General features: G+C 38.5%; 1 protein-coding gene across 1 annotated transcript in view; it reads right to left on the minus strand.

The window, feature by feature from the left end:
* LOC103608483 (cytidine monophosphate-N-acetylneuraminic acid hydroxylase-like) overlaps positions 1-10518 on the minus strand; it is a 32933-nt gene extending 22415 nt beyond the window's left edge. Inside the window, 6 exon segments of the mRNA XM_008592914.1 lie at positions 2210-2345; positions 4542-4679; positions 5474-5555; positions 5923-6070; positions 8998-9188; positions 10417-10518. Of these exon segments, the coding sequence (XP_008591136.1) occupies positions 2210-2345; positions 4542-4679; positions 5474-5555; positions 5923-6070; positions 8998-9188; positions 10417-10518 (797 nt within the window).
* Positions 10519-10955: the final 437 nt, after the last annotated feature.

Here is a 10955-nt window from a genome sequence, read left to right on the forward strand (position 1 = left end):
CTCTATAGAGTCACTACCTGAGAACAAGGCCCTCATCACTATAGTCCCTGGATTTTGGACTGTAAGAAATATTATTTCTTTACGAATTACCCAGTTTCAGGTATTTGCTATGTAGAATGGTTTCATTATCCAGAACAACCAAGTTCCTAGGAGTTCTCTATAGTTGAGACTGTTTTTACTTCCTTAACAGGTCCGTGATGCTAAGAAGGTGGATGTTAAGCATTCTTACCACACAAATGAAAGCAACGTGAGGTAATGCACTTGTTAATTAGCCAATTTATACACAATGTATATATACTTCAAAACATAATATTGTACATAATAAGCACATACAATTTTATCTGTCAATTAAATTTTTTTTTTTTAGTTATTAATGAAATAGTGTGCATTCTTTTTGGCATATCAGGTCTTTGGAATCCAATGCATATTTTAAATGTAGAGTACATTTCAATCCAGATACTAAATTTTCATCAGAAATATCTATCTGTACTTAGATTTCATGAAATATATAGTTCAAAAAGTAGATTCACATGCTCAAGTTGTTTCAAACAACTAAAAGTTGTCCAATAAAAGAATTAAGTACCAAAAATTCATCTTCATGTAATATTCAAATCCACATTGCCAAACTGATTCTTTTCTTCAGAAGAACAGATTCGACTTTGAAGCAAAAGCATATCAGTTTCAAAACTATGTCTATCCAAGTTTAATAAGTTCACTAAATCTTGTGTCAACTCAATATTAACATTGAATTCAAAGGGGAATAAATAACTAAATTGAAAAGCAACTCAGTTATCAATACCAAAAAAATCTTCAAATTTTTCTAGCAATTTTGCAGTGAATTATAATGCTGTCAATTTAAAATAAAATCTTCTTCATATTGATTTATTTTAGAAAACTGGTAAAATCATTATTAATGATTTGTGTTATAAAAAGTTTCATTTGTGTTATAAAAAGTTTCATTTTTAACATAAATACCTGTTATGGGTTAACTTGTAACTTGTAACTCGTTACAAGTTATGGGTTAACTTGTGTTTCCTCAAAAAAGATATGTTGAATTCCTAATACCCTGTACGTCAGAGAACTAGGGTCTTTACAGAGGTAATCAAGTTAAAATTAGGTCATGAAGGTTGGCCAGCAATATGACTGGTGTCCTTACGAAAAAGAAAAATTTGGACACAGAGAAATATATACACACATAGAGCAAACACCATGTAAAGAAACACAGAGAAAAGATGGCCACCTACAAGCCAAGGGGTGTCTGAGGCAACCAGAAGCTAGGGGAAAGCCCTGGAACAGATCTTTCCCTAGTGACTTTAGAGGGACCATGGCCCTGCCCACACCTTGATTTCAGACTTCTGGTTTTTAGAACTGTGAGACAATAGATTTTTGTTGTTCTAAGCTACCCAGTTTGTAGTACTTTGTAGTCCTAGGAAACTAATAATTGAGATTTTCCATATGCATATTGATGAGCAAATATAAATCACACTGCCATATTTAGTCTTTGATCCTGAATATTTGGCAAGCATTTCTTTTGTTTCAAGAAAATCTTGAATTGGAATAGGTGGTTCCATGACGTCACCAGTGAGCACTGGCAAAGAGCACAAGATCATCAAATTCATTGTCTTATTTCTTTTAACAGTTCCATAAGTTGGTAATGATTCATAGCACTTGTAAAAGTTATATTGCTGCAAGAAAAATCACATTAGATACCCAAAATATGAGAAGACAACTTCAATTTTCTGAATGTAGTGTGGTATAGAGAAAAGAGCCTTGCAGCTAAGCACACTAGGTTTCACTTCTCAACTCCGGTGATTCCAACAGGCTGACTTTGGGTAAGACCCTTAGCCTCTCTCATTTCAGATTCTTTGTCTGCAAAAAAGGCATAAAATCACATTCCTCACAGTTCATTGAGGAATGAATTTAGATGACTTAGTGAAAAGCCCCCTGTTCACTTCCTGGCATGCACTTAATAAATGTCAGTTGCCATCTGCTTCCCTGTGGATCCTTTGAGAGAATATCTATCTGAACTAACTCTGCTGCCAAGTGTGGCTTTTATTCATGCTCTCTGTTCTCTGGCACCTTGTTAAAAAGTTCTAGACTCCTACCAATCACTTTCTTTCTCACTTCACATTATATTCACATTAAAGCCACTCATTCTGGCATACATTAACTTATGTGTAAAAATGTTGTACAAAATGTTTAGCCATACTTGTCCGATGGGTGGGATTCCACAAAATACCCAGCAAAGGGACAATAAATTCGAGGTTGCAAGTCCTTCACCAGCTGAGCCTTGTAGTTCAGGAGCTTCTTCCTCTCTGTTTTAATGAATTGGGCTTTCCATTCCTCTGAAATGACAGGATATGGATTACAGTCTCCTCTGTTCAGAAATCACGGAAAACCAGATGTTCTAAGAGACTGGAACTCTTTCAGGAGATAAATTTGATACATAACTAACGCAGAAATAGAACAAAGCTCTGTGTCATCAGTGGAGAATTCCCCCTAGCTTTATTTTGTAAACTTCATTTGGTTACTAGGAAAATGCTACCAGACCAGCCAAATGCACCGAGCTCTCTCCTTGTACATTTGGACCCACACACAGTCGTACCTTGAATGGTGCACATTTTAAAGGCACTGTAATTCTTGAAATTATTAACACTTTACTAACATGGAAATGGCTTTATTATTTTAGTAGATTATAAAAGTAAGGCATGTACATCATAACCTGGCAATGCACAGTGATTAAAAGCAAAGAGGTTAGAATCCATTAGACTTAGGAGCAAAATCCTGATCCACCTAAAAAACGTCAGTTGCCATCTGCTTTCCTGTGGATGCTTTCAGAGAATATCTATCAGAACTAACTCTGCTGCCACGCGTGGCTTTTATTCATGTTCTCTGTTCTTTGGCACCTTGTTAAAACGTTCTAGACTCTTACCAATCACTGTCTGGTTGTGCAGACTTGGGCAAATGACCTAACTTCTGTATGTCTGTGTCCGCCTCTATAAAAAGAATCATGATGTCTGCCTCCCATTTGCTCATTGATTCATTGAGCCAATATATATTGTGCACCTGCTATGTGCTAGACAGTGTTCTAGGCACTGGGGAGAAAATGGTGAACAAGAAAAAGTAGGTCCCTGATCTCATGGAGCATTTATTCTAGCAAGAGAAGCAAATAATGAACAAGTAAATAAAGTCATTGCAAAAAGTTATGTGCTACAAAGAAAACAAAACAGGACAATAGGGTAGAGAGTAGATGGGGTGAGTGGGGTGGGACAGAGGGGCATCAGACAGTGTGCTCAGTGAAGAGATGGCATTTTGTTGAAACACAGGAGATGAAACAGTTTTTGTAGACGGAAGGTTGCCGGCTATGTGGCAATCAGGAGCAAGAGCACAACCAGGCAGAGGAAATAGCAAATGCAAAGGCTCGAGATGGGAATGTACTTAGTACGCTGCAGCTGAGAAAAAAACAGCAGGACAGTGTGGGCTGATATACAGCAAGTATCGTGAAAACAGGCAAGTAAAGGAAGTTGAGGAGTTAGGCAGGACTCAGAGCATATAGGGCAAAGGGTCAGGGAGGTGTTACTATGATCATTGCTATGAATTGACAAACACAGATAAGGATGTAGAAAAAATAAAAGTTACCCATAGCCCAGACATAACCATTGTTAACATTTTGGTATATTCTAGACCTTTTAAAATACATGTGTGTGCATTCACTCACACACACACACATACACACTCACGCAAGGATGGGATTATGCTAGTTAACCTTTAATACATATATTTTGGCTCCCCAGTCACACTTTTAACTCCTTGAGGAACCTTCCCTCTATCTCTCATGTGGTTTCGCACTCTGAGAGGCAGGCAATGAATACAGACTTACAGAAGAAAGCAAAGAACTAGACAGAGGCTATCTTTACACTGCAAGTAGGGCATTTTCTGCCACACTGTTAGGGATCACTTACCAAATGTATTAACTTATTAATTGGGCTTCTATTGAGCATTTATAATGCTACTGTTGAGGATACCAAAATGAGCAAAATACACCACTTACACACTTTCCTCCATGCCAACCTCAGCACCATCCTGGAACCCAGAACAGAAGGGCTCCTGCCCTGGATTCCACACTCTAGAGAGCCCTTCTCTGGCTGTGTGGCTCCTCCGTATGCACATTGCACAGGGCAAGAGATGTGCCCACGATGAGTTGCACAAACCCTATCCTGGACCAATTCCAACAGTGGTTAAGCTTGGATTACCAATTTTGGACCTTTCCTGTTTTGCTCTATGGTCTATACCATGAATCCAAATGGTTCTTTTTCTTGGCTCCCCGAGATGCTCCCTGATCTCAGCCTCTCCTTCATGCTCCAACATCACATTTTGAGCTGCAAACTGTAACATTTGCATTTTACAAGTCTGGTTTCCCAGTAACATTGTAAGTTTCTTGTGGGGAGGAGTCATGTCTCAATTATCTTTGCATTTATTCTCACAGTCTTTAGCAAAATGCCATGCCTAATGCTTGGTACTACTTTCATGTAAAATATTACCTGTAAATTTTCCACCACTGAAAGTCATTGGAAAGCCTGAAGCTCCTCCAGCAAAGTCACCCATCATTAGAGCAACCTTCTCAGGCAGCCTTCCCCCATTGGGTCTGGTGCAGTCTACTGTATTGAGTATTTTATGACCTGTGGAGAAACAAAGAAGGATGGGTATTCAAGATGAAATCTAGAAAACCGTAGTTTGAATTCCCAAGCCGGCAAGGTCTTCCAAGTACAGCCTTTATAATCTGACTTATTTGATTATAGAAGAATTGCTTATGTCCAAGAAAAAACAAAGAGAGCAAGAGTTCTAAGCCTAGTCTCCAATAGTGTATTCTGAATTTTCAAGTGAATAAATTCATCCCATTTGACTTGGTGGATTCTGGGTGTCTCATGAAGACAATTAGCTTGATTCCACTCTGGATTGTAGACGGACTGCCTTCCCCAACCATCTCCAGATGTTGAGTCCAAAGGAATCAAGGGAGGAGAGACTAGATCAACACAAGAATTTTCTTTTGAAAATTCTATGCAAAGCTCATATTCAAGTGATCATTGGGGCGGTAAGGCAATCTTCTCATATGACAGGCAGAAATGTATGATTATAGTACCTGATGATATTTCAAGGAGAAAGTAACAAGATATTTGCTCAATAAAGGTAGTTTTGAAGAAATTACTATAGGTGAAATATAAAATATTTGTTGCCTTATGAAAAAAAGCTTTGCACCTGTCACTAACTAGACTACATTATTGGTAATTCGTTCTCTGGAAAGATTATCTGAAAGATAGCTCATTTTTTTCTAAGACAAGGATATAATATACTATATTCTCTGAAAATGAAGATGGAAGAAGATGAACACAGAATGAAATTTCACATGGCTATTGCTATCCTTCCTACCAAGAGTATTTTTCATTTTTCTTTGTTGATGAGGATGAGAAAGTACCTTTGTACTCCACAATAATACAAGTGTCCATCTCAGGATGAATGCCATCCATCAAAATCATGAATCGAAGATTTTTGTCAACCTGGAATGTAACAATAAAATCAACAACATGTATGTCAGTTTGGCTTTTAATTCAATATTTGAGAAGGTTGTCACCTTTTCTGGAAAAATTGGCACATCAGAGCTTAAATGTGAAAAATTCCCTTATTCAGAACTGGATTTCTTAGCCTGTCTTATAGGAATATTGTATTAGTAAATGGAAAGAAAACCATCTTTTACCTAGGACAGTGATGTTCAACATCTAAAGCTCAAATAAAGGTTAAATTTACACGGTACCATGCACAGACAACATTGGCCATTTTTTCCCTTAACCTTAAGATGACTATGTCACCTAAAATTCATCCCATAAAGCATAACTGGAAAGTGTGGAAAGAAAACAGATTTCAGACCTGCTGCCATACTCCAAATGGTACCACATTGATATTAGTCAACTGGACACCACTCTGATTCAGATTCCAAAATACAGGTCTTTCAGTGTTTCCAACATAAATGGGAATATCTGGTCTTCTCCCAACAAGCTTCTTCAGTGTGGGGTAGCTAGGATCAGAAGGATGAAAAGGTTAAAAGGTGAAAAAACAGGATCATCTAGTATGAGAGACAGTTTACTCTTCATACCACATGTTGACCAAGAAGCAAGGAATGAAAAAGCCAGACTCTCACCAGAGTCCAGAGAAGAGTTTCTGCTCAAAGTTGACTATAATGGTGAGAGGAATTTACTAGGAGATTCCTCTTTATCGTTAGAACACACCATATACCATGGTGTGTACATCAACGAGGCGTGCGAGTTCCACTTTCCACACTGATGCTGCTTTGAGTACGGGTAGTTCTAAGAGAAGGCACAGAGCAGAAAAAGTCACGTGGCAGAGGTTGTTGGCAGGCGAAGATCTCCATGATCTTTATTTCTTCTCATTCCTCCAGTAGCAGCTCCCGGTAAAAGACAGCACTGGGACATAGTATGGGATAAGAAGAACCTATGGGTCACTACCACTGGTGGGGAGGGGGTAAGTTCTTCAACATTCAGTGATTGATAGCTACACCTTGATGTGCAGAATGTGTTATTTATCTTTTAGGAGGGTCAGAGTCACCAGCTATGCAAAACAGTAAAATTTAGTGTAGAGGAAAACTACATTTAACATTTTTATTAAGCCCAACTCAATACATAATCAATCATCTAAGTATTTTTTTTTTTCTTTTTCTTTTTTCTTTTTTTGTCTTTCTTCGTGACCGGCAACGGATCGCAACCCTCAGTGTCGCACCCGTACTGGACCGGGACCGGCAACGGGATCGCAACCCTCGGCGTTGCGTCCGCACCTCACTCAGCCAGTGAGCGGCCGGTCTGTATGTGGGATCCGAACCCTCGGCAGGAGCGCCACTGCGCTCCCAAGTGGCGCACTGTAGCAGTGCGCCACCGGGCCGGCCCAATCATCTAAGTATTTTTGAATACCTTCACGCATTAAGTCAACTTTCACTTATTGAGCATTCATTATATAAAAGGGTTGTTACAACACGGTGGTGTGTAGGAGAAAGAGGAATAACAAATAAATGATTAGGTGCCTGTTATAGCTCAAACATGGCACTGGACACCTTCACATGTTAGTTTATTTGATTTGTAGAAAAAAGCTCTGAGTTTTTTTGTTTGTAGATGAGAAAACATATTCAGAAACATATGAATAACAAATAGCAAACAGGTATTCAAATCTGGGATTTCTGATTCTACAACTAATGCTTGTTCTATTAAAAGACAGTCTGTAAGTTTAATGAATATACTATCTGGTTTAAGAATCAGACTCGTACACAGAGTATAATGTCAGGTGAAAGAAGATATGTAATCCTAAAAAACATACAAACAAAACCTGCATATCAGCACTTATCAACTGTACTAATTTTCAAGTTCCAGCACTGCGGCAAAAGCTATCCAAATTAAGTCCAATCCAGGAGGAAAAAATCAGTAGGGTTTCTCCCCCAAAACAAAATAGGGATTCTTTGAACATACTTTCAATCTCCAGACTCAGCAACTAAATCTTGTGTTTTAAGGAACTTTGGGAGTTAGGATAAATTGCCCTAAAATGGGTGTTTACTGCTTTGTGAAAGCTCTCGTAATCCTGAAATTATGCAAGTTTAGTTCCAGGAGCTTGTGTGGGACAAAGGTACCATGCAATAGGTAACATGCCAAAAAAAGTATGTTTTTAATTGTAGAACCACAATACCCTGGTGAGTTATGATCAATTAAGAAGTGTGTTGCAAGTAATTTGTTACTATATCAGTTAAGTTTTTAAACCATTTTCTTAGAAAAAAATTAATCAGAGCATTATATTCATGCCTTAGAGTTCCCAAACGCTTTAAAATAGAAAATCAAAGGGCCAATCAACAATGACCAACATGTTATCCCTAGCCATGGACATTTCTATTGAAGTATGTCCTATATCTGAACTTTGTTATGTGGAGTCACAGAAAAAAAAAAATGAAATTGCTTCATTAGAACATTGTGGGCATTGCTATGTGTTTATATCAGCAAGCAGGAAGAAGTGATAAAGATGTCAAAACAACGATGAAGAAACATGACACCATACTTATGCAAAGGAACTGAAAATATGATAATTCAGTTAATTTGCTAATATGTGTGGTGTCTCAAGTGAAAGTTCTTTCTTCCTCCTTTCTGATTACCTGAGTTAGGGAAGTGGCACTTCTTATCATCAGTATCATATTGCCTTGGTTTCAATGAAGTCTTGGACAAGGTCAACTCAGGGTTAATCTGTTGGGAGCTCAGTGTTAGGATGCTGGAAAACAGGGGTTGGCAAATCACAGCATGTGGGCAAATCCGATCTGCTGCTTGTTTGCTTGTTTTTGTACAACCTTGCAAGCTAAGGATGGTGTTTACCTTTTTAAATAGTTGTAAAGAAGATCAAAAGGACAATAATATTTTGTAATACATGAAAGTTATATGATATTCAAATATCATTACTCATAAATAAAGTTTTATTGGAACACAGTCTCGTTTAGGACTGTCTATGGCTGCTTTTGTCTAGGGCAGCAGAGTTGAGTTGTTGTGACACTGAGCATATGGCTTGTAAGCCTGAAATATTTACACTCTGGCCTTTTATAGAAAATGAGTGCTAATTCCTGCTACACATGTTGAACTAAAAAGGGAAGTCAACTTTGATGTCTCTTAAACTTAGATTTGCACCAAACGGCCTTAGGGTGGGAAGTGAGAGAATAGGGAGGGTTATTAACCCCCACCCTACTTCCCGCAATAGCTCTTTCTTCACTCCCAATGGTGCAAAGTGTGGAAGTAGTTCTAAAAGTATGAAATTGCTAAGCAAATGTAAATACTTATCATAATTAGTCCTCTTTTCTTCATCCCAACTGAGCCTACTTCAAAGTGAGCAAGGACGTAAAAGAATCTGCAAACATTTTATGCCTTTACTGCAGCATTTTCTTGAGTCCGGTGCTCAGGGCTTCATTACCTCAGGTGGTCTGAGTGCATGTGACTGATGTAAATTAGGTCTGCTTTGCACAGCCTCTCCAGCCAATCAGATGGAGGCTCATGTAGCAACCACCATCCTCGGGCAAAAGCAGGACCCGTCAACCAAGGGTCAAACACCATTCTCTTGTCTCCCAACTTGAGGTCCATGCAGGCATGTGTGAGATATGTTACCTGTTAGAAGAGAGTGAGATTCCTGTTATTGAATTATTACTGGCCAGCTACAATGAACTGAAAGGTTTTGCCTAGTTAGCTGACAAGTGCGGTTGGATAACTTTGCTCCTAAACATGGTCAGGCAAAATCCTGGATTCAAGCACAACTCAATAGGAGCCTCTAACAGAACACGATTCCCAGCACAGATCATGACCTTATTAGAATAGAAATCTCGTGGTTGGTTTTAGGTGTCCAACCAATTGATTTACCTAGTTTTACTCTATTTAAATTAGCTCCTAAACACTTATTTGTGGTCTGCACTGCTAAATATCTTTTGTGGCCAGTCCTTCAAAGTACAGTTTACAAGGAAAGGCAGTTAGAGATGTTAGGACAAGTATTTGGGGATTTAAATGCCAGAGTAACTGTGAATAGGAGTACAATGAGTGATTCCCAGTGGGTTTGGGACAGGCACAGCCACACAGACTGGCTGACAATTGGCTAAACAGATTTGCAAGTCTTTCTCCTATGAATTACCTTCTACATTTCCCCTCCAGGATGCCAAAGTCCTCTGAGAATGGCCACAAACAATGACTTAGAGACAGGCACAGACCAGGAAATTTCCAATCAATCAATTCCTCATTCCCTTGCATGGCCTGACACATCCATAGAAAAGGAGTATATGGAGAAGCAGAGACAAAGGTAACAGAAACTCCAGTGGGAGAAGCCAACAAAATGGGTGAGGAGAGGTCAAGGAATCAAATTTGTTTTTATTATGTCTATTCTGGGCAAGTTCCCATTTGTTTCCTAAGTAACTGCCCAAATATATACAAGCTTCCCAAGTATACAAGTACATGAAAATAAATTATTGATTGTTTGCTTATCACAAACTATTAAAGTGTTTCTTCTGGAGGAAACTCTCTTCTAAAGCTGGAAAAATGCACAAGAAGATTTGTAAAAGATCTTAGGGTGACAGGCAGAAATTTAAAACTAGCCATTCTATCCAACAGTGTCTGGCATCAAGGGTAATTTCTGAACTTCCTCCACTAGTTTTGCATGAGTCTCCTTTGGGTACGCCTCTAAAGTTTTGTATTTTTTTTTTCTGGATGTATTTCCTTGTAATCTCTGCCAAGTTCAGGGGTTCCTTAATGTGCTGAAAAGTTCAGAATGATTTTATCATAAACAATGTTTTATATACATTACATGGACATCTTAGTTTTATAGATTACTATAATTTTAATGTTTCCTTACCTGAACTTCTCCAAAAGCCAAATCTTCAGGAGATCTGGGGTTTAAATCCCAGGGGTTAGGAGGATTCAGTTCTAGAAGTAAGAGTCCATTGTTTTCATCCATTTCAACAACTAGAACCAAATGGGAACAAATCTGGATTAATGACAAAAACGATTTTTAAAGAGTGCCAAAAATCATAAGAAATCAAAATAAAGGGCAGTACTTACTTGCGTCAAGAAATAGCTAAGACAGCTTAGGGCCAATGCCACTTCATTTCCTTATTCATATTATACTTAAGAAACTCATGAGATCTGAGCGGTATCAGTGACACGCACACACTCGCACACACACACACACACACACACACACACAGAGCTCCATTACTTCTAAATGAATGGTTGATAGAGATGAGTTCAAGGTGCTCCTGGAGTGTACAGGAAGGAGCACCTGGTCTGCTTGCAAGAGTCAAAGCAAATTTCAACTAGGAAGCAATCCTCCAGCTAGAGGTATTTGGAGGAGACCAAAGAAATATGATGACATGAGGCAAAAGGGATGAGAGA

The sequence above is a fragment of the Galeopterus variegatus genome, unplaced genomic scaffold, assembly GCF_000696425.1.
Source record: "Galeopterus variegatus unplaced genomic scaffold, G_variegatus-3.0.2 Scaffold8460, whole genome shotgun sequence".
Classification (NCBI taxonomy): domain Eukaryota; kingdom Metazoa; phylum Chordata; class Mammalia; order Dermoptera; family Cynocephalidae; genus Galeopterus; species Galeopterus variegatus.